Below are 24212 nucleotides of genomic sequence, written 5' to 3' on the forward strand. Positions count from 1 at the left end.
CTGTTCCTCTTTAATGTGTGTGGGCTCTGGGTCCTCCTGAAGCTGCTCTCCCTCCCGACTGGTCCAGAGTTCCTCCTGTTCCTCTTTAATGTGTGTGGGCTCTGGGTCCTCCTGGTCCAGACTGGGGCTCCACTCCTGCAGTTCAGGAGGAACTTCTTCCAAACACTGCTGGAAGTCTGGAGGTACAGCTATTCTATGTAACCGCACTACAGGATTTAAAACCGTGTCCAGCTTTCGTTGTTCCTTGTTCTTTATGGAAGAAGATTCTAGCCTGATATCAGACTGAATTGTTAACTTGTTACACTCCATTTCTTCTTCAGAAGCAGTCAAGTCAGTGGAGTGGGAAGATCTGAAGATCTGGACTCAGACAGAGAAGCTTCCTCCTTGTACTGCTATCTTCTTTCAAACAGCTCAAATATCTCTTCAACAGCCACAGTTAGTCGCTAAGATAATTCACCAAACCTGTCCGGTTTTGGACATTAGACATTTCCATACAGGCATACAGTGACACGGGAACTTTTCCTCCTGAACGTTTTACTGGCGAAAGTTGTTCTTCAAAGCTCAAATAAACGTTAGCTCCATTAGCTTCACAGCTAACCAACCCGTTCATCTGAGTCCAAGAGAGACGAGCTTCTTCTTCCTCTCTCAGTGCTAAACGGAGCCTCGTCTCCTGTTGATATATTCGTGGTAATATCATTCATACATACAGCGTCTTCTGTTGTTGGTCAATTACAGTTGTAAACAATAGCGTGGTGAAAGGGGGGAATCGGTATTATTAGCTGGCCGCCATCTTGTCCGACGCTGAATCCGGTCCGGGTCCGGTCCGTCCAAAGGTCCGTCCGTCACTCCCATGGTCACTCTGCCCCCAATCTTTGGTCCTACTCAGCTCCCGCATCTTCTTCTTCTTCTGATAGCTTTCCGGCAGACTAGATGCCTTACGGCACATTGCTGCCTCTCACTGGTCAGAAATATTACTGTTTATGGTATTTCTAATTCCACAGGAGTACTCCTGTGGCGGCGATGAATTCAAGGACTGCTTTCACAGTCCTTGCCTGATTCTCAGTAGGATTCAGCAGGCTCTTAATTGATACAGTCTTTGTGCCCAGGCTTAATACAGCAGCATACATCCTTTCTCGTTCTTGTGTGTAACAGTTACATTCCATGAGTACAGGCAGGAAGCCAATAAAAGTCATCAATGCCTTTGCAGTGCCCCCCCCCCCCCCCCCCCCCCCCCCAAACACACACACACACACACACACACACACACACACACACACACACACACACACACACACACACACACACACACACACACACACACACACACACACACACACACACACACACACACACAAAAGAGACATGATAATTTCTCGACAATATTCCTATGATGTAATATTCCTATATTATAGGCTAGATACTGAAAGCTTTTTTTAACTTCCAGGCAGAGATGGGGACTTGGACTACTTTAGTCCTCAAAGACTTGAATCTTCACTTGGATTTGAGACTTGTGAACACTCTTTATTTTTGTATGTATTAATAAGGAAAGGTCTAATCAAAATAATGGAAAGGTCTAATCAAAATAATGTCAACTAATCAATGCTGATACTGTATTCTAATAGATAAGGAGTGAGGATAATACAGTACATGCTTTGAATTCCTTAGTTTTAGCTATGCAGTGTTCTAAGCAGACCGGATAGCATGCAGCAGATGATAAAACGTGGGTTAAATTTCATATGTAAAGACGTAGGTTTTGTTTGGCATACAGTACCTGACTGTTTCCACTTCCTGCAGTCTTCCTCATAGATGTCACGTGATACTGTGACATGTCCTATGACTGGTTTATGTAGGTTTGGGCACCCCCCCCTGGATAGTTGGGATGACCATGCCCCCTAGTTTTTTTAATTGAGCAGTTGGGTAGGCCAGAGAATAAGAGACTAGAATAGTCCAATCTCGATGAAACAAAGGAGTGTATCAGGGTTTCTGCACCCTGCAAAGTGCAAACAATACAATGAGCACCCTCTTTAACAGAAAGCATTGATCACCTGGGGTCCTTAATAAATCATGTCAAAAAGGTATGATTTGTTTGTGTTGTGGAAACCCATTCAAGACAAGAGCATTCATGAAAAATGCAAAGGGAAATTAATACCTGTAGCCTGTACTACGAAGCTATCTTAACAGACCCGCAATCTGTCACTTTGATCTGGTTTGACTGAACAGGATCAAAGCTATCTAGTTTAACGATACTACGACGCTGGTTTTCTACTCGATAACTGAAGCTGGCTTTATCTGGGATCTGCCTGTGCACGCGCACGTTTTTCGCTCGTGCACAGGCGCGCGTCCACGCGAAAGAGGTGCGCTAGCCAATCACATTATGAACAGCTGAGTTGATCCACGCCCACACCCATTTCCACATCCATTTCCTCGTTCAATGAAAGCGCAGTGCGTGATCAGAGTTTTAGCGGATATTTAATGTAACCTATGTCAGAATGAAAATCCGCGTTGGATATAATCTGCTGAAGGACTGCTAAAGCTGCCGCTTGTATTCACATCAGTCATTTGATTTACTTTGATCAGCGATTTCTGTCCCCTAAATGTGTAATCTCAGCCTATAAATTTCCACAATCTGTAAACCTATTTAGACCATAGATTTAGAAACGCATGCTCAATGAATAATGATCTCTATCACTCATGTGTGTGGTTGCACTGATCGAATAATTAATATATAAAATAATGATAATGCTGATGCCTAATATAAAAGAGAAAACTGCTGAACTGAATTGAGACGATGCGGCGGGCATAGTTTTCATTGATAAAAACTAGCCTATTTTTGCTCATATATTGGCACACAGCCTACAGGACACAGTTCCAGCTGAAACATGCAAGAGTACCCTGCATATTTAGTAGCCTATTGGGGCTATCCCATATTTATCCCATATCTATATTATATGTATAGGCTTTTCTGGCATGTAGGAGAATATCACCCTCACTCCATTTGAGGCTCCGCGTATGATATGCGCTGCGTGATTAATAGTGATCATATTTCTCCACGCATCTTCAGCTGTTAAGACATAAAGTGGTAAGTAGGCTTAATTTAATTATGTAGCCTACAGAGCCACAAATGTTTTTCTTGTTCTATTCTCAGTTGACTGCAATCTATTTTTCATATGGCGATCTTATATGAATGGTGAGTGACTCCAGAGAGCCGATTATATGGGTCTGTCATGGATTTTGATCTTATCCTCTGAAGCTAACCTGGTCGGAACCAGGTTAGCTTTGCAGCATGAGTTGCCATGGTGATTAGAAGTTAACTTGCTTTGTAGTACGGCTAAACCAGGGTTAAACCTGAAGTTACCTCGCTAAACCACTAATCTTGCTTTGTAGTACAGGCTTTTAAACACGATTTCAGACGGCAGCCCGTCTTTATTGTCACACGAACACACTACAACACATGCATGCGGCCACTACACACACTCATGCCGACGGTGGCCGGTGAAATATGTCCTCTGCATTTGACCCATCCAGGCTTGTCCTTTCCTCCAGGGGGCAGGCCAGGAGCAGTGGTCGCTATTTCTTTCCAGCGCCCGGGGACCTTCATTGGACCATCATTGGACCAACTTCAGATGTTGTCGTCACTGGTCGGATGACGATCTTCTGCATGTTTTTTTTTTTAGTGGGGGGTTATGTACGGAGGAACCCCCTGGGGGGTACGGGGAGAACATGCAAACTCCACACAGAAAGGCCCTTTCGACGAGATAGCCCACCTGGGCAGTAGGCACTGAAGATATGGGGGGGTCACAACTCCAGCGCCCACAGCGTCCCAGGTGGGAATCGAACCCAGGACCTTCGAGCTGTGAGGCGACAGCGCTTACCACTGCACCACCGTACCCCTACCCCTTGTATTGCTACTGGTAGCAACCATCAAGTGAGAATAGACGCGGGCCATTTTGTGTGGAAAAGGCAAGGTAAACACAGGTGCAAGCAAAGCACTAATGAGGGTTTCCAACTTCCATGATTGGAATTCGGAAACCCTCATTAGTAACCCTAAACCCCAAAGAAGAAGACAGTAGGAGTGATTTAAAGCTAGGCAAAATGTTTGAACAGGTGGTTGTTTGGGTTAACCTCATAATAACTGAGCACCGGTAATTAAATTGTAATTAAGTAGGTTAATAATATGTTTGTAGAACTTAAAACGGCTTCTAGTTCACCTTTATGTTCTGAATACATCAATGATACTGAAGTGATGCATCGTGGAACTGGGAAGCATATAATTAAACACTATGATTTTCCAGATTGGGCTCCAGTGCTACCAAATGATATAGGCCCTTCTCTAATAGGGCTAGATCTGTTTATTTATTTTTATTATTATTTTACACAGCAGTAGTTGGAAACGAAAAATATATTCATCACATTATATTAGCCTATGTCATTTAGTAGACACTTTTATCCAAAGCGACTTACAGTACAACAATATTCCAAGTAGTTAGAAACTTTACACATGCCTTCTCTCACGGTTGATAAGTCAAACTATTTACATCAGACGTCTGAGCTAGTACAGAGTAGACTAGTGAAAGTTACAGAAAATGTTGCAGAAACTTGAACACTCACTCCTCCCTGCTCCTTCCCACCCGACAAGATTGGGCAGTCAATTGCACAGTCATTTCCAACACTTAGCTGCAAGGCCTATACTTGAAAAAAGATCATTTGTATCTATTACATTGCAATGCATGAGTAAGTCTGAGATATTTTAGTTTTGAAGAGATTTTGTCTGATTTGATACTAGTGGTGTGATCGCTTTCACAGCTTTCCTGGGCCTTGATTGTTAGTGTTGATTTGGATCAGTAATGTATATTGATCTCACAAAATTATTCACAGCGAAAATCAATAGCTTTCTCACAGTGCAACATCTCCAACGCACTGCACCCACCTAGGCTGTGCATTGGTAAAAACCTGTACTATACACGAGCCATTGACTGCAGCTTTGCTGTGAGATGCATCGCACCCAGGATCTCCATCTTTGAGCATTCCTAGTCTGTAATCATCTGTACCTAATAGTGGTGCTTTAATCGCGCATCTGCACCACAGTTTCTCTGTCACTGGAGCTCCAGCTGGAGGGCGGCGGGCTGTGGAGAGGCAGGTTCAGGTTCCGGAGACACCTCAAACTGCTCCTCGTGGAACTCGTGCGGAGGAGTGTGTTCCGGAGAGTCCCCGTCCTGAGGTGACGTGGGCGGGGACTCAGTGGGCGGGGACTCGGCGGGGTCTGCCCGGTGTTTCCTGATCTCCTGCGGGGTCTTCAGAAACCTGTGGGGAGCACAGTCACAAATTATGCCTCCTATGCTTGCAGTAACAGATTAATCCACTGGGTGGCACTTCTTATTTTATACTGAGACCGAGTCAAAGCAACAGGTGCATTCAGTGCCACTTCCAGTCTGTCTCCTGACAGGTAGCTTGTCTCTTGTTAAAGGGACAGCTCACCCTAAAATCCAAAATACATATTTTATCCTCTAACCTGCAGTGCTATTTATCCATCTATGTTGTTTTGTGTTAGTTGCCTGAGTTTTGGAGACATCGGCCACAGAGATGTCTGCCTTCTCTCCAATACAATGGAACTGGATGGCACTCGGCTTGTAGTGCTCGAAGCACCAAAAAAAAATATTTGAAAAACTCAACAGCAATGTGTCTTTCCAGAAATCATGACCCGGTTACTCAGGATAATGCACAGACTTTGTTGTGAGCAGTTTCATGTGGGAACAATTTTCTTTTGCAGTCTCATGTAGGAACTAGCTAGCCGCTAGCGGGTGTAGTTCGGTCAAAAGAAAATAGTTCCGTACACACACACGTATGATGAGAGATTATAGTGCCGTAGAGACCAGGAATTGTGCATGTGTGTAATGTTGTGAGCGGAGAGAAGAGAAAGAGAGACACACCTGAAAAGCAGTTTCTGCCCCCGCTCCTTTTTGATGATGTTGAGTTTGTAGTAGTGCCTCAACGCACGGGACATCTTCTCATAGGTCATATTGTCTCTGTTCTGCAAGAAAGAGAAAGACACGCCATCACAAAAAAGCCCTGAAGCAGATCCTTCTCCGTTTTGCCATCTCATGTGTCCACCCTGTCTGTCCGTTCCTCATGCAGGAGGAACCAGGCAGACCTCTCCGCTCACCTTGTGGTTGCCCCAGAGACGTGCCAGTCCGTTGGGGTCGACCACCCTGAACACCCGGCTGCCCTGGTCTTCCCATCGGATGTAGGCTTGGTAACGGTCGTCACACAGTAGCTGGTACACATAGTCCCACAGCAGCCGACACTCTGGAATGTGATTTCACCAGTGTTGGGGCATGTTACTTTCAAAATGTAATATACTACATATTACTAGTTACTTTCATTTGAAAGTAATACGTTACTTTACAATATTACTGTCTGTGTAGAGTAACTCATTACTTATTGCACTGCTTTTGCGTTACTTTCACCAAAATAACTTAGCACTTAGCAGAATGACATTGCCGCCGCGGAACCATCCCGAAAAATAATTTCAACCGTCTTGAAGTCAGTGTAAACCGTCCACAATTCGAAATGTTATCCTTTTCCTTTGTTATTGTCATCTATGCTGGTTATTTGCATAAAAACACACAATTTGATTAGGAAATGATTGTATCTTTATTTAAATATGTGCTTTGATAAACAAAAATGTAACTCAATTTGTAACTTGTGTTACTTGGCAAAGAAACTGCCTGGTATAATATTACTGAAATCCTAGTGGTAATAAGTTATATTACTGAGTAACTGCTAAAAGTAATGTATTACATGTAATATGTTACTTTTGTAATAAGTTGCAAACTGCATGTTACATATTGTCAACATGTTAGAATAGATTTTTGTGACTTTCAGCACTCTTAGAAAACACAGGTATCGATTGTGCCAAATGGGACTGATTTTCAGCAGGATGCAAAACTACCTGGGATGCGGCCGTTGGCTTCGCACAGCGGGCCCCGAGCCTTCTCTCGACGGGACAGGTTGAGCGGCTCCTGCCCGATGCTATGGGCTTTGGGAGGACACTGAACTTGGTTATGGGGTAATGTAGGCCTAGAGACAGCTGCTGATCCATCTGATAGAGAGAGAGAGACAGAGAGACATAAGGAGGCTGGGAGAGAGAGAGAATAAGGTCGCTTTCTCACTGGGAACGATTGCTTTCATTCTGTTCTGTTCCGCACTAGGCATGGGTCGGTTTGAACATTTTGAAACCGGTTCAATATTCCCCCCAAAAAACGTATCAAACCGATATATCGAATTTTACAAAAAAAATAAAATAATAATAATAATTGTTGTTGTGTGTAGCCCATAAAAGACTGTAATGCGACTGCAGTTAGTGGCGATAATGCACCTCTAGGCTGGTATGCCAACCAGCACACTAACACTGAATAAAAAAAATAAGCAGAACCATTTAACTGTAACAACACAGTTTTTATTTCTCATAACTATTCAGCTGAACTTTTCTTCAAACATCAACATAATAAACAAAATAAGACTTTTGCCTACTAGTGCAACTTGAGAAGAGGCTAATACGAAAAATTGTGCAATCAGAATGGATTGGCAAATTTTTTTATTTAAAAAAACAAAAACAAAAAAAATCATTTTTTCCGGTTCGCATGTGATCAAACCGGTTTGGGCTCGTACACCGAACCGAACCGGTAAAACCGGAAATCAACTAATGCCTATTCCACACTCGGGAACGATTGCCCCCCCCCCCCCCCCCCCTGCTCGTCAGCTTTCACATTTAACATTTCTAACGAAACAGAGTGCGCTTGCGTCATCAACTATGCCTGGAGTTTATCCTCGCCCGTGTGTTGTCTATGAGGTTCGGAACGGTTGGCTTTCACACTCGCAAGTGTTCCCAAAAGCGCTCCCCAGACCACCTTTTCAAGTGGATCCAGTGTGAACGGTACCAGGGCGCCAGTGAGAAAGCCCCCCCCACACACACACATGGCCACACATACACGTTACCAGGAGTAACGTGACCGACTGTATCTCTAGTAAAAATCACAATTCAACAGTAGTGCAATGCATGTGTGGCAGGTTGTTTGTTATACCCACTACTGTGTGTGTGCGGAGCAGGGTGTGTGTAAAGTGGCGTGGGGTGGTCCCGCAGAGGTGACATGTGTCCTGTCTGGGTGGTCTCACTGGGTACAGCAGCTACAGGCGCTGCACTGCTGAAGGAAACTGTGGGAAAGAAATACGAGGAACTGTGTCAGAGTTGAACAGAAAGTAAAAGTGAATTTGGTTGTGTGTGTGTGTGTGTGTGTGTGTGTGTGTGTGTGTGTGTGTGTGTGTGTAGTGTGTTTATTACAGCCACTCAAAAGATTTTTTTTATAGGAGTTTAAGACTGATAATAAAGATTGCTGCAGTGTTCAACACAAGTCCATTTCACTACTCGTCTCACATAGAGCAACGCTGTTGTTTTCAGCTCTGATGGAGGAGGAGTGGTCAAAGGTTTGGTTTCCAGGTAGACACGCCCACTGTCACACTTCCTACTTCCTACTGTTTAAAGCTGGGAAAGTACCTGCTTACGCCAGGGACAAGTGGTGCATGTTCGTGTTATTCCAGTTCTCTAATCCAGTGATTCCCAACCAGGGGTATGTGTTAGCCTGGGTAAACCCATCCCCCACGTGACCTGCTCTCAGACCTGTTCTCAGTGACTGGGAACTGAGAGAGCAGGTCACGTGGTGGCTGGGTTTACCTAGGCTAGGTATGTGTACCCCTAGGGGTACTTGAGCAGCTTGCAGGGGGTACTTGGAACAATTGGGGATTACATTTTATTTCCAAAATGATAAAAAAAAAACAATATTCCAAGTAATAGGTCCATCTTGGTAAAACTGATGACTTTTTCCAATTGAAAACTGTCAGAATTGTATTAAAGGGGAGTTATTTAAATGATTTACATTTAATAATCAGATGTTATGCCTACTAAAAGTTTGATGTGAGTTTAATAGAACAAATTTAGGAGAATCATCGACACACATGAGTGAGGGGGTACTATTGGCATGGCAAAAACCTCAAGAGGTACACAAGACAAAAAAGGTTGGGAACCACTGCTCTAATCTATCGATAGCAAAATGTCTTTACAAGGAGAGACGGATGAGGACAAGCCTGCAAAGTGAGGACGAGTTGCTGGTCCTTACCTCTCGAAGCGGGATAGCTTTAAATTAAGTAAACGTTAAAGTTAGGCATGCCATGGAAAGGGTGTAAACGTTAGGGTTTGGGAATGAATCAGTGAAGTTCCTCACAAGTAGTAATGCAGACGTGTGTGTGTGTGCGTGCGCGCGCGTGCGTGTGCGAGCTCATGTGTGCATAAACGCCTGTGTGCGTGTCTGTACATGAGACCCATCAGGAAGTATTCATTCACAGGCTAGCCACGCTCAACAAGTTTTGATTTCCTCATCAAGTTTAGTTTCATCAGCAACAAATGATCATTCCACCGGGTTAACAGATAGGGACGCAACCATTTTGAAAACATGCACTGTTAGAATTGTCTGACCTCGGGTCCGGTTGAGCCCGGGAGGCTGGGGTTCTTGCACACTGTGATTGTGGCTCTGTTGGACGCGGGGGTTCTGGATGTGGCCGGTGGGGTCGGCCAGGCCGGGTCCAGCGGGAGAGGGATTTGGCGGGTGGCACACGACACTCCTCCTCTGCTGCTTCACACACTGCAGGATCTCATACAGGACGTCGCCTACAGGTAGAAAGACAAAGAGTCTATGAAAACACAGACAGAAAAAGCAGTCACGAAGTCCCTCTCTCGGTGAGCTCACTCGTCACTCGCTCCTACCCGAGCTGGGGCAGCGTCTTCTGAAGTCCTCCTTGGTGAGCAGACAGAGTGCTCGCCCGTTCATCTCGAAGCGACCCGTCTCGGGCCGGCGCAGCGAGTATTCCTTCTGAGCCCAGTGGAGCCAGTGGGCAACGTCCTCCTTATCCCACAGAGATGGGTTTATTCCTAATGGGGAATAGCATACACAGAGATGGGTTTAGCTGATTGGCTGAAGGACTGGATTTGGCGACGCTGATTGGCCGAAGGAGATCGTCTGTCAAGGCAATTACTCCCACCCACTGAAATGACTGATACATAGAGAAAAGCAGAATGTGAGATCAGGAGTCAGTCCTCGCTCACAGAGTTGGCATGCAGCCTGGGGGCTTTCACAGTCCCCTGGCTGAGTCCATGTCCCCTCAGGTGAGTCCATGTCCCCTCAGGTATGCTCCATCAGTAGCTAACAAATGGAGCTCTCCATGGTGCTGGACCTGTGTTCACTCATTTTGGCCACTAATTAACCATCTTAGTCGGCCAGATTTCCCGAATTCAAAAATTCCTGCCCTGTCTGTCTGCTCGGGACCCCCCCTCCCACACACACACACACACACACACACACACACACACACACACACACACACACACACACACACACACACACACACACACACACACACACACACAGATACATACAGTACATAGGTTTGCTAATTTGTAAGATCTTAACAAGTTATTGGGTGTCATCGTCAAACCCGCTTAGATCAAACAAGGATAATAGTCTACACTTAGATCAAACAGGGATAGTAGTCTACACTTAGATCAAACAGGGATAGTAGTCTACACTTAGATCAAACAGGGATAGTAGTCTACACTTAGATCAAACAGGGATAGTAGTCTACACTTAGATCAAACAGGGATAGTAGTCTACACTTAGATCAAACAGGGATAGTAGTCTACACTTAGATCAAACAAGGATAGTAGTCTACACTTAGATCAAACAAGGATAGTAGTCTACACTTAGATCAAACAAGGATAGTAGTCTACACTTAGATCAAACAGGGATAGTAGTCTACACTTAGATCAAACAGGGATAGTAGTCTACACTTAGATCAAACAAGGATAGTAGTCTACACTTAGATCAAACAAGGATAGTAGTCTACACTTAGATCAAACAGGGATAGTAGTCTACACTTAGATCAAACAGGGATAGTAGTCTACACTTAGATCAAACAAGGATAGTAGTCTACACTTAGATCAAACAGGGATAGTAGTCTACACTTAGATCAAACAAGGATAGTAGTCTACACTTAGATCAAACAAGGATAGTAGTCTACACTTAGATCAAACAAGGATAGTAGTCTACACTTAGATCAAACAAGGATAGTAGTCTACACTTAGATCAAACAAGGATAGTAGTCTACACTTAGATCAAACATGGATAGTAGTCTACACTTAGATCAAACCAGGATAATACTCTACACTTAGAGCAAACAGGGATAGTAGTCTACACTTAGATCAAACCAGGATAATAGTCTACACTTAGATCAAACAAGGATAGTAGTCTACACTTAGATCAAACAAGGATAGTAGTCTACACTTAGATCAAACAGGGATAGTAGTCTACACTTAGATCAAACAGGGATAGTAGTCTACACTTAGATCAAACAAGGATAGTAGTCTACACTTAGATCAAACAAGGATAGTAGTCTACACTTAGATCAAACAAGGATAGTAGTCTACACTTAGATCAAACAGGGATAGTAGTCTACACTTAGATCAAACAAGGATAGTAGTCTACACTTAGATCAAACAAGGATAGTAGTCTACACTTAGATCAAACAGGGATAGTAGTCTACACTTAGATCAAACAAGGATAGTAGTCTACACTTAGATCAAACAAGGATAATACTCTACACTTAGATCAAACAAGGATAGTAGTCTACACTTAGATCAAACAGGGATAGTAGTCTACACTTAGATCAAACAAGGATAGTAGTCTACACTTAGATCAAACAAGGATAGTAGTCTACACTTAGATCAAACAAGGATAGTAGTCTACACTTAGATCAAACAAGGATAGTAGTCTACACTTAGATCAAACAGGGATAGTAGTCTACACTTAGATCAAACAGGGATAGTAGTCTACACTTAGATCAAACATGGATAGTAGTCTACACTTAGATCAAACAGGGATAGTAGTCTACACTTAGATCAAACAGGGATAGTAGTCTACACTTAGATCAAACAAGGATAGTAGTCTACACTTAGATCAAACAGGAATAGTAGTCTACACTCGGGTTGTGGAGGACTATTCTCCACCTCCATCACCCTCAACTGGAAAAGAGTTTTAGGTGAAGCCCAGCCTAAAACACCTTCATCCCATGTTGCTGCCTGAACTGAGCTTGCGGGCTAGAAACAGAAAAGCGAGTGGAATAATGAGTGGAATAATTCCAATATAGTTATCAAAATGTCATTGGACAAAATGTTTGAAGTTAGCCTGATATCAGACTGCATCGTCAAGTCATTACACTCCATGTCCATCTTCTACTCAACTCAGTGGAGTGGGTGGATTGGAAGGTCTGGATCCAGGCAAGTTTGTAGTGTGAATCAGGATGAATCACCAACATAAATGTGCTGTTTCCCCAGAAAGACATGGTTTGTTAATTTTGATATAAAATCTTTTTTTTGTCTTTTTTTTTTGTCATTTGTTTTGGCCTGTAGGCTATTGGGATAATAGTCCAGCAGCTATTTCATTTTGACTTTTGATTTGTATTTCAGAGTGTGACTCACGCAGCCGTCCAGGTAGGTGCCACAGGTGTTCCTGGGTGGGAGCGCTGACCACAGGGAGCTGAGCAGGGAGGGACGGATGCATGCTGGGAAGAAGCGCGACTTGTCTGTCAGACATCACTGACATCATGGGCAGAGGACTGCTTCCTCTAGTATGTTCCTGCTGCAAGCATCACGCACGCACACGCACGCACACACACACACACACACACACACACACACACACACACGCGCGCGCACACACACACACACACACACACACACACACACACACACACACACACACACACGCGCACGCACACATTAGTGAGCTATTTTCATCCTTTTCTCCACAAGTGTTATGCTACTTTTCAGCAAGCACAGACAGCAGCACTTTGGCAATACACCTTTTAGAATTTAAATTCGATTTAATCTCAATCTACATGCTTCGTCTTGTTTAACATTTAACCGAAAAGAATGGTTTGAGAATGAGATAAGTGCGCGTTTTGTTCCCGGGACCTACCTTGACCAAAGGTGAAGGGGAAATGTGCTCCATGCTGTTATCTGTTCGACTAAAGCCCGGAGAGTTTTCTGATAAACATTTAGGCTAACGGCTCGTCAGGTCTCTCAAACAGCAGCAGATAAAACAAACCTCAACCCCCCTATTCAAACTTAGGCTGCATATTTTCGAAGAAATAAAACTGGGGCTATTTTCAGATTGTGATCCTTCCGGGAAATGAAAACGAAAGAAACCTAATCCATGAGGGGGGGTGTGTTCGCAGCATGCGCGACTGAAAGAAGCAACAGCCGGACAGACTGATCAGAAGAGGAGCATTGCAAAAACACGCTTGACTATCGGACGCGCACTAGGACCTTTAGTTGACTGAGCAAGGTGTGACAATTACATAAAGGAAAACAAAAACATTTACCCCCATTTGTAACTTCGCATTTTTTTTTATTAGAGAGGGGGGGGGGGGGGGGGGAGAGAGAGACATTATTTATTCTAGTAGTAGGATCTTTGATTTTTTTGTTCTTATTTTACACTTGCTTTGGCAATGTAAAGGAATGTTTCCCACGCCAATAAAGTACATTTTGAAGTGTGTGTGTGTGTGTGTGTGAGAGAGATATACTTTATTGATATTATTATATCAATAAAGAGAGAGAGAGAGAGAGAGAGAGAGATATATATACATCTCTGTATTAAAACAGGCTAACATTAATACTGTGCTACACTTTTGTTTATAATTGTGTTATTATTATTATTATGATTATATTATATGTTAAGTTTTATATTATTATTATTGTGCATTTTTTGCTTTTGTTTCACACGTGCTTTGGCAAGGTAAACATATGTTTTCCATGCCAATAAAGCCTTTTTGAATTGAATTGAATTGAGAGAGAGAGAGAGAGAGAGAGAGAGAGAGAGAGAGAGAGAGAGAGAGAGAGAGAGAGAGAGAGAGAGAGAGAGAGAGAGAGAGAGAGAGAGAGAGAGAGCAGAGCAGAGCGGCGCCTGCGCCCACAGAGCTCCTCCCTCTTGTTGCAGGAAAACCAGCAAGAAAGACAAACCATCTGATCTGACCAACCGCCACGATCACAAGAAAGTGCAGGCTGGCTAAGCGGCTATGGTACGGTATTCACATTGGTATTCATATATGAGATTGAAGGAATTGTAATTATAATATTGCGCAATGTCTTCCAATAATTCATGTCCTTGGCAAGTTGCAACATGCAACTTCACTCCCAGTTTGCCAGCTCATAATAACTTTTAGAGATGGCGCACAAAACTAACTTATATTCAATATAAATATTAGGAATATTATATGATACCGTAGGTGACATCCTCGATCACCACATCACCTTTTATCACCAGGTGATAAAAACGCAGACGCACAGGTCAGACGCAACGCAAGTCCTGGTGGTCAAACCCTGGCCTATATCTTTATCTGCTAATACCAAATCCTAAATAGGCCATTGATAAATTAGCTGTTGTTAAAATTAAATTTATACACATGACTGCTTCCACTCTTGTCAAAACCATGCACAACTTCACATAGAATAATGAAGATAGATAGATAGATAGATAGATATATCTTTATTTTTGTGTCACTCCTCAACAAACAAACAAAGAATAATGAATGAGTAAACTTTTCACAGAATTTCTCCAAATAGTTGCATAATGTGTTCTGTGAGCCCTACTGGTACCAGAGTATCTACCCCAACCCCCACCCCCCATGAACCCATGAAAGCATTCCATGTTTGGCAGTTTTCTTTCAGTTGCATGTTTAATTGTTGAGTTCCATTCATTTGAGGTTTGTCTGTAGCCTGGGTAAACCCAGCCCCCACGTGACCTGCTCTCAGAGTTCTCAGTCACTGAAAACCAGAGGTCTGAGAGCAGGTCACGTGGGGGCTGGGTTTACCCAGGCTAGTTTGTCTGCTCCACACAGACTTTCATCCAATATATCTGCAGGCTAACTGCTTTCACTTTGGTCTAATAACCCACTGTATTTATTTTGGAATGGCATTGTGTCTTTCTGTCTTATATGTTCTTCTCTAGCGATGTGGGCTGCTACACTGAGGAAACAGTTGGGCCACCCAACGCGATCAGTGGCAGGATGGTTGGTCAGTAAGTTCATCCTGTCGCACAACCAGATCCTGGAGGAGAAGGCTGTGCAGCTGAGCGGGATCCTGCCCGGCGACACGGTGCTGGAGCTGGGTCATGGCCCGGGCCTGGGCCTCCAGGCTGCAGCCAGACTGCTCACACAGCCCACAGGCCGCCTCATAGGGGTGGATTACTCACAGTACATGCACCAGGTAAAATGGACTTACTGAAGGGGAAGAGATAGCCTCGAGCAGTGGTTCCCAACCATGGCCTACTTAAAAAAATAAATACAAAAATAATTGCGGGTCACATCTGACCGTAAACAGTACGGAGGCCAAATAATGTGTTATCAGAGCACTTTTTATTTTAACGATAAAAGGAGCTGTCCATCAGCACCACACTGAAACTAGATACTAAAAGTGAGGGGCTGTCTGCAATTGGCTAATTAACAAATTGATCGATTGATTGATTACAAATTAAATAATGGTATTTTTCAATAATGGAGAAATGCATTCTCATACGTAATAATAATATTTACATGTTCTTTTCACAAAGATTGTAATGTTTTGCAGATGATTTGTCAGCCCACTTACAATACCTTCACGGCCCCTTTTGGGAATGGCCATCCGAGAGCAAGAGAGAAAGGCTGTGTGTGTGTGTGTGTGTGTGTGTGTGTGTGTGTGTGTGTGTGTGTGTGTGTGTGTGTGTGTGTGTGTGTGTGTGTGTGTGTGTGTGTGTGTGTGTGTGTGTGTGTGTGTGTGTGTGTGTGTGTGTGTGTGTGTGTGTGTGCGCGTGCGTGCGTGTGTCTGTCTGAAGACAGGTTTGCAAAAGCAGTGATTGGGAGAACACTGAGCACATCATTTGTATAGAGTTGAGGTTAAAACATAAAAATGGCCAAAAGTAGAGATTTCACATGATAGCAATGTCATAATAATACATGTCAGTGATAGTTTGGCTGAGTACAACATATATGTCACAGAAAAACAAGGTATGTGTGCCTTGCACTACAGTGCTAGCATGTCTGTGCAGGTGTAGGCCTACATGCACGTATGACTCTTTTATACAGTTCATGCTTAATATCCAGCTTATTACTATTGTATTGCATTCAGAGGGCAGATCATGCTACTCACTTTTGAAATAACACTGTTACAAACACAATATTTATCTTTTCCTTGGAAAAAATTCCTAAAGAAAACAAAATATCTAGGACTTTTCAATGCAATATTGTTTTAATAGGATAAAAACAATGACTTTGACTTCTTCAGTATCGACTTCAAACATTCCATACAAATTCAGAAAGCAGAAGTTGTTTGTTGGAACAAACTTCAAGTCATTTAGGCCATGTTCAGACTAGGAGGCCAAATCTGATTTGTGAACTTTAGTGACCTATTAAGGATTCTATCCAGATTGGTTTTATGAGTCTGGACGCTCCAAGTCTGATTTGTGTCACTTGTCCCAAACCACATATGGAGGTCTGGACACACAGATCCGACTTGAGAATCAGATTTGTGGCAGTGCGGACACACTCCCAAATCAGATTTGGGAAACCAATCAAGATAATGACGATTAATGACTTCATCAGCAAATCAGATTTGCTTGTAATGTGAACATGGCCTTATACAAACACAATATATTTTCCCAAGACCTTTGAAACCTTTTGAAGTCATCAATTCAAGTCACGTCCTAAGTCACCACAATCCAAGTCGAGTCAAGTCTCAAGTATTTTCTCCTCACGCATCAGGTCAAGTCTTAAACGATTAAAACTGTGACTAGAATCCAAGTCCAAGTCATGTGACCCGAGCGCCCACCTCTGCCTCTTACAGGTGGCAAGTGAGCAAATGAAGGAGCTGGTGGCCAGTGGGAAGGTGACCCTGCACCACTGTGACGTGGCGGCCATGCCTCTGGCAGACTGCACCATAGATAAAGTCTTTCACTGTAACTGCTACTACTTCTGGCCAAGCCTCAGGAAGGGCGCCGCGGAGGTACACCGCGTGATGAAACCAGGTGGGCTATATTGCATTGTGTTTCATGGCGTATTTGACACCCGGATGAAGACTTGAAAAGCTTAATGTCTGCTCTGCTGGCAGTTCATCACCTCACTGACTATGACTTTTCGGCCGAATACATCAACTAGCCACTTCTCTATTTGAATTTAAAATGGAAAAGTAGTCTGTCTTATTCAGGTGCAGTTGGCTTCATCCCTATACCTTAACTTAACTAGTGCATAGACATTCAAAAAGTACATTGATTCCCCCCTTTTTCTTTTAATATATTCTTTATAATGCTTATTTCAATAGGGATTTACCTCTTCACAGAGCACACCAGTAGGCTACTTTTGCTTCTCCTCAAGGCTACACTAGTATCCTCTAGAGAGAGTGGCGTCAGCGGAGGACCAAAATGCGAGACTCATTAGCCAATGAACAGCCAGGAATGGGTCTCGCGCTACTTTTGCATGCTAACATAAAGCTGATAATGTACAATTTGATTCAAGGGAAGAAAAACCCTTTCAGAGTACAACAAACACTGTCCATTTTGCTGCAACTCGACAGTGCTGCTTAATCCAGGACCTTACTTCCTGGAGTAAAAAAACTGGTCCATTGGAGTGAATGGAGATGTCGGGACTCCTCTATCTATATGGCTCTGGGCTACCCTATTGACTTTGTGTTAGTGTGGAGGTTCATGTTTCACTCAGTGCAGCTTTCTATGTAATCTTTTCCTTCATCACACATCTCTCATCCTTTCTCTCCCTCTTTATCGCCCCCAGGAGGCCTGATGGTAACCACATTAAGGCTGAACCGGCTGGCTTATTTTGCATCTAAGCGAGTGTTTACAGGAGAGAACTGGCGCCCAGAGCCCTACATGGCTGCTCTCAAAGACTCTGGCTTCACCGACGTCAGAATGGAAGACAAACAACACAAAGACATTACCTTTCAGGCTATCTACGCCACTGCATTCAAATGAGATTGCATGGAGGCTTCCAGGTTCCAGTGATGTTTTGTGTGATTACAGTGTTTTGCAATTAATGTATAGGCTATGTACATTTTTAATGTAAAGTTCAGAATTTCTAAGTTGAGATTTGTCACAATGATGAACCAATAGGTCGACATGCCCACTAGAAACAGGCACATTTAACAGATGTTTACTGTTTGTAAATGATGATAATTTAATAAATTCCCCATCAGTAGTAGTCTGCTATAATTTAAATGACCTCATATAGCAGTCTATGATTCAGACAGATTCTTGAAATGTGAACTAAAAATAAAAGTCAATAAAGTTCAATGACAGTAATGTATCCAAGCTTCAGCTAGACTAACTACATTACCCATAAGGCCTTACTCTAAAACGCGGCCAGTACTGATGACGATGTACATGGCATGAGGAGTGATGATTGGTTAAGGGCAGGGGAAATTATTGATATACGCCAATCAGAGGCAGAGTAGGGCGGGGCTACAGTAGGAAAACAGAGGGAAATCCAAAACCCCGTGTGCGCTGTCTTTCTGAGTTGTTTGCTTCGGTCGCTGTTGTTTTGCATGTTGAACAGAATCAGATGCTGCGAAGTGGACAACTTTTACTGAAGTGAAGATCTGATTTATTTTCGAGGTAGGTCCTTGATATTATAGGTTAAATAAACTACATCTCCTTCCTGACTGTTGATATATCGGTACTCTGCATCGCTTGTCATACATAGCGTTAGCCATGTAGCCGCATAGCAGGAAGCTAACGTTAGCTAGCAAGTTCTTTTCTTTTCTTTTTAGCATTAAGTGAAGTAAACTAAATAACAAATGTAAAAAGAGGTTAGCATAAGCAACCTCAGCTAAGCTAACTAACATTAGTCCAGTCAACGCAAATCATCAGTCGAGTCGACTCGAGCTTCATCTTATAAGAGTAGTACTTATGGAATCAGAAAATTTGTTTTCCAGCACTGAGATTGTTTTGGGAAAGTGTAAAATGGCATTGAATATTTGGAAAATTCATGCCATGTTAATTAATGAATAAAGTTAGTTCAATATTTGTATGAATTTGATAATATCATTACATTGGTCATTTGGCAGAACTTGCTGTGAGTCTCAAACACTACACACATACAGTAGTAGTCTATCATGACATTTCTGTATTAAGTTATGCAAAAGCTTCGATATTTAATTGTAAAATAAGTATTTAAACCCTGTGCTGCTGAACATACAAGTAAACATTAAGGCAAAAAATGCCCCCACACAGAATAGGCTATTCATTCCCTGTGCTGTAATTATTCCACACCGACCACATCATGTTTCGCCCACAATGGGCTTCAGCAGGTTCAACCCCAACATGATGTCAGACTTGTTCATCATGTCCTCCGTCACAGGTCCGTCACAGGTCCGTCACAGGTCCTTCACAGGTCCCATTGGAAGCAGAATGCAGAGGGTGTCCCGTCTGAAGCGTGAACTTCAGATGCTGAGCAACGAGCCGCCTCCCGGGATAACATGCTGGCAGAGCGAGGAACGCATGGATGAGCTCCAAGCTCGTGAGTCTAGTCTCAGGTTCATGACCTCCGAGCTCGTGAGTCTAGTCTCAGGTTCATGACCTCCGAGCTCGTGAGTCTAGTCTCAGGTTCATGACCTCCGAGCTCATGAGTCTAGTCTCAGGTTCATGACATTGGATCTTAAAACAAATAGAGGCAGCGTTTGTTCTCACAAAAGGTTTCACAGATACCACTACGTCTTGTCTGTTTTGTTTATCTGCCTGCTAAAGTCTGTTCCTTCTTCTTTACAGAGATAGTTGGAGGAGCAGGCACTCCGTATGCAGGAGGACTCTTCTCCTTGGAGATCAAGGTCCCAGAGAGGTACAATTTACTATGAGATAGCCTATGACATGTTCAAGAGGGATCTGCCTCTCTTTGCCACATTGTGGACGACGCATATTATTTTGTAGTGGGTCTGATGTGCTCTTTTCCCCTCCTAGGTACCCCTTTGAGCCCCCCAAAATACGATTCTTAACACCCATCTACCACCCAAACATTGATAATTCCGGACGCATCTGCCATGACGCTCTCAAACTCCCACCCAAGGTTGCAACAAATGACATTACACAAACCACAATGACTATGTTTACATGCACACAATATTCTGGTTTTTGCCCATATTGGGAAAATGACAATATTCCGACTAAATGAATAATCCACTAATATTCCCGTTTACATGCAGCCGTAGCTCGCCCTCCCCGACACGTGAGGGAGGGGGGGGGATGCAGGTAGGCGGAGCCGCGGAGTTTTTCTGTTGAGAATAAACAGAGCAGCACTAAGTATTCTTACCAGCATCACTTGGTCCATTTCAGGAGCTTGCTGCTGAAAAGTTTGGTGTTGCGCATCCAAGTCTTTCATAAAAAGTAGGCTAGTAGCCTACGTTATTACCTCGCAGGCTCGCAAGCATTGTGGACTTCCGTGGGCACTGGGCACTATAGACTACTCTCTCTCCCTTTAAATCAATGTTTCTCATCTCCTCCCGATCAGAAATGTCGGCTTTTCTTTTTGGATGCCAGAGATGATGGATTATTATGATTATATCTTATTAGATCTTCTAGCGCTTTCTAGCACACATCAGTTGACCACAAACGGGCAACATGCATCGCAAACTGCGGTAAAAATCCTGATTGAGACGCATATTGCGAATGCGCTGTATACATGATCAAAGAATCCTCCGAAAACCAGAATAATACTGGAATAACCCAGATGTCTTAATCGGAAAATGCTAAATTTGGAAAAAGGGCAAATTCGGAAAATGCAACTGGAATATGCTGTTTACATGACCCTTATCAAATTCAGAATATTGTCATTTTCGGAAATAATAGTGGAATATTGTGTGCATGTAAACGTAGTCAATGTTTCTGTTTCACCATCATCCTCTGTTGTCGTCTGCCTGTGTGAGATAGACTTGAAGTTTCTTCTTTGGTGACCAAGGAAGTCCACTTGCTTTGATTTCAGGGTGCCTGGAAGCCATCTCTAAACATCTCCACAGTCCTCACCTCCATACAGCTCCTGATGGCTGAACCCAACCCAGATGACCCACTCATGGCTGATATAGTGAGTCATACATTATATTAGTCATGTGCGTGACTACTCGTTTTAAACGCTTGCTACCTCGCTAGTCGGCACCGGAAATACTAGTCGGTTTAAAACAAATAATTGAAATAATAATGTACTACTAATACTGGTTAACTGTTGTGTCTAAAGCAATATTTATACTCGGGCGTCAAAGCACTCGCCGTGGGTGCCGTAGGGCTACGCCGTAGCCGGCGAGCCTGCGGCGTTGCCGGAGTGCAGCTCCTCAAAAATGTGATGCACCGTTGGGTTGACGCAGCTGATGTGAACAGCGCAAGTAAACTATAATGTAGATCGGGAAAGATAACAGGAGAGAGACCAAATCCACTACATTCTCTCTCCTTGGGTTAACTTCTAGTCATTGAAATCACACAACAATTGCTCATTTTGCTGGGGACTCCCCTGTGACCCCGTCAAGCTGACGTCTGAGTACTGTATGTATGTATGTATGTTTCTCGCTTAAGATGTTACGCAGCTACCTTCCGGCAGTCGCCCGCCCACCTCCCCGCTAATGCCCGCATGTAAACAATCCAGCGTGGTGGAAAGTGGGACCGGACAGAGATCACATCTCGTAAACACCAGCGCGCGGGTTTGGCAGTATTTTGACGGAGAAAATGAAAATAAGGTTGTACGTAGGCTGTGTCAGATAAGACTGGCATTTAACCACTCGACCGGAGCAATGCGTAACCACATTCAGCAGCCTCCATTACGACATCGTTGACCGACACAACCTGTGATCCCGCTTGGTCTGAAAAGATAACGCAGATCATCACAGCAATGACTGCGCAAGATATGCGTCCACTCAACTTTGTTGAAGGCAAAGAAATCCGAAAGTTAATGGACTATATTGAGCCCGAGTACACGGTGCCGGGGTGAGTTGTCATGTTTTCTAATGTGCAGTGTTCATAATAAACAACGCAAAGTGCCACACACGATTTGGTTATTGAAGAACGTAATCAACGGTTTCAAGGTCAAAGACAAATGGCTCTTGTATACACACACTATTTTTTGGACAACCTTTTAACCTTATAGATTAAATTGTGCTTAATTGTTTTCTGAGTAGTGTTTTCTTACTTTTGGACTAGTCGACTAGTCTAAATTAACAATTTCATTTAAACCACCAAGGAAATTAGTCGCTACGAACAACCATACATAGGGCTGTCACCTTTTCCAAAAATAAAGTTTGAACGAACTTTAATTGACACATAGGGTACATTTGCCTTTTTTTTTTTTTTTGAACAGGTAATTCTCTAACCTGATGCTGCCAGATGGATGGGTTTGTTTCACATTCTGTTTCACAAACAGGTGGAGGTGTGTCTCTTGTTGTGAAAACAATACTGCCCCCATCTGGCAGGGTCAGGTTAGTAATGAACAGCTCAAATGTTATTTTCTCCCCCCATGTTGGAAGTAACTTTCGAATTTTGGAAGAAAAAAAAAGTGACAGCCCTATCCACACATATTATGATATTTCTGGTGAATATTGCAATATGAATTGAGATATGTGAGGATAAAGCTTGCTATATAATTTTCAAAACCAAAAAGGTTGATACTAAGAAAGAAATATAATCTCAGTGTCTACCCTAGCATGAATACTTTTATCTTGATTGTATAACAGGGATTATGTTAACACCAGAATAACAATGGTTTCTTTTTCTTCGTTTTATTGTGTAGCCCTACTGTACCACACCGCAAAGTATTTAATTAGTTGTTGTCGATTGCAGTCGTCAGAGTTCAAACACAACAAACAGCTGTTCATGGAGAAGGCCAAGAAGTGGACAGAGAAGCATGCAGTTCAGAAGAACACGGTAAGCCCACTCTGGTCTATACAAGTGAAGCAGTTTAATGTCACCCACGATTAAAACACACTTTCCCTTGAGATTTTTTCATATAATTGATTGACTGATTGTCTAATAGAGGGATTGCATCATTTATAGGGTTGACATGTTTACTGTGACCTTGTTCTGCTCTGTACAGTATTACCATTATGTAGTTGCATTTTCATCCCACAAGGTGGTGGTGTCGCTGCGTGTAATTTTGGGATGCTCATTCAATATGTCCATGGAATGTTGAATGTGTTTTTTTTTTTAACTATGCAGTGCAGTAATGTAGTGATGCGACCACTTTGCTGCCAGTTTTGATGCAGCTGCATGCCCATGGATGGGCAATGCCTTCCATAATTGTCTAAAATAGTGTGTGTCTGTGTTCAGGGAGTGGTGGAAAGTGACAAAGAAAATACTCCAGACCAGAACGACTCGTCCCGCAAAAGAGAAGCTCTGCAAGAGACCGGGGAGAGACCTCAGGAAGCAAAGAGAGCCTGCGTGTAGGTGACCACCTCACCGGGGAGAGGCCTCAGGAAGCAAAGAGAGCCTGCGTGTAGGTGACCACCTCACCCATCGTAGCCTTGAGGCTTCTTCTCCAAACACATGGACCATGCTTAACTTACCTTTGTGAGCAGTGCTTTTTTTAAGTTCTTATTTAGCACCAATGCCTAATTGCACTTTCTATGTATGCAGCCCTCTTCTTAATGTAGAAATATCTACATATTTATATATGTATACTGTTCAGTTTTATGTTTAGTAATATTAAAGTTTCTTTTAACATCTATTGAGTTTTATGTGATTTTTTTTTTCATGGTTTATATAAAGTGCCCTGGCCACTGGTGTGGCATGAATAAGTGTTTGGGACAAGCAGAACAGCTGATGCATACAATATGAAGCTATTACTTTTATTCAACCATATGCTTACCAGTTGTATACAAAGTATGTACATCCAAAATAGCAAAACTGTTTTTTTTTTGTTTTTTTTTTACAAACTAAGAATGATTTATTTCTTAATATATAAAATTATATATTTGCTGTTCATCATATAAAAAGGGAGACATAAGGCTATAGTGAATCAATACCATGCTAGTTCAGAGGTAGTTACATTGTATGTACATATTGCTAGCCTACTCTTAAGTGTCTGTAGAAAGATCATAGCTA

General features: G+C 42.9%; 3 protein-coding genes across 3 annotated transcripts; 2 read left to right on the forward strand and 1 right to left on the reverse strand.

Moving 5' to 3' along the window:
* Nucleotides 1-4382: 4382 nt before the first annotated feature.
* Nucleotides 4383-13283, reverse strand: etv7 (ETS variant transcription factor 7). The gene is made up of 9 exons (XM_083641030.1): nt 13080-13283; nt 12581-12740; nt 9815-9979; nt 9527-9718; nt 8086-8211; nt 6950-7099; nt 6161-6303; nt 5928-6028; nt 4383-5301 (listed from the first exon to the last, which is right to left on the reverse strand). The coding sequence occupies exons 1-9, from the start codon at nt 13110-13112 to the stop codon at nt 5094-5096; spliced, it is 1278 nt and encodes a 425-aa protein (XP_083497156.1). The 5' UTR covers nt 13113-13283; the 3' UTR covers nt 4383-5093.
* Nucleotides 13284-14107: 824 nt separating this feature from the next.
* Nucleotides 14108-18324, forward strand: LOC310781146 (putative methyltransferase YdaC). Its single transcript, XM_083641691.1, has 4 exons — nt 14108-14181; nt 15111-15367; nt 16979-17159; nt 17920-18324. Exons 2-4 carry the CDS (start codon nt 15113-15115, stop codon nt 18114-18116), a joined length of 633 nt encoding a protein of 210 aa, XP_083497817.1. The 5' UTR covers nt 14108-14181; nt 15111-15112; the 3' UTR covers nt 18117-18324.
* Nucleotides 18325-18687: 363 nt separating this feature from the next.
* ube2t (ubiquitin-conjugating enzyme E2T (putative)) lies at nt 18688-23875 on the forward strand. Its single transcript, XM_083641433.1, has 7 exons — nt 18688-18755; nt 19501-19659; nt 19908-19977; nt 20097-20202; nt 21115-21213; nt 22953-23036; nt 23439-23875. Exons 2-7 carry the CDS (start codon nt 19551-19553, stop codon nt 23553-23555), a joined length of 585 nt encoding a protein of 194 aa, XP_083497559.1. The 5' UTR covers nt 18688-18755; nt 19501-19550; the 3' UTR covers nt 23556-23875.
* Nucleotides 23876-24212: the final 337 nt, after the last annotated feature.

This window comes from Poromitra crassiceps (assembly GCF_964638095.1).
Source record: "Poromitra crassiceps genome assembly, chromosome: 8".
Classification (NCBI taxonomy): Eukaryota; Metazoa; Chordata; class Actinopteri; order Beryciformes; family Melamphaidae; genus Poromitra; species Poromitra crassiceps.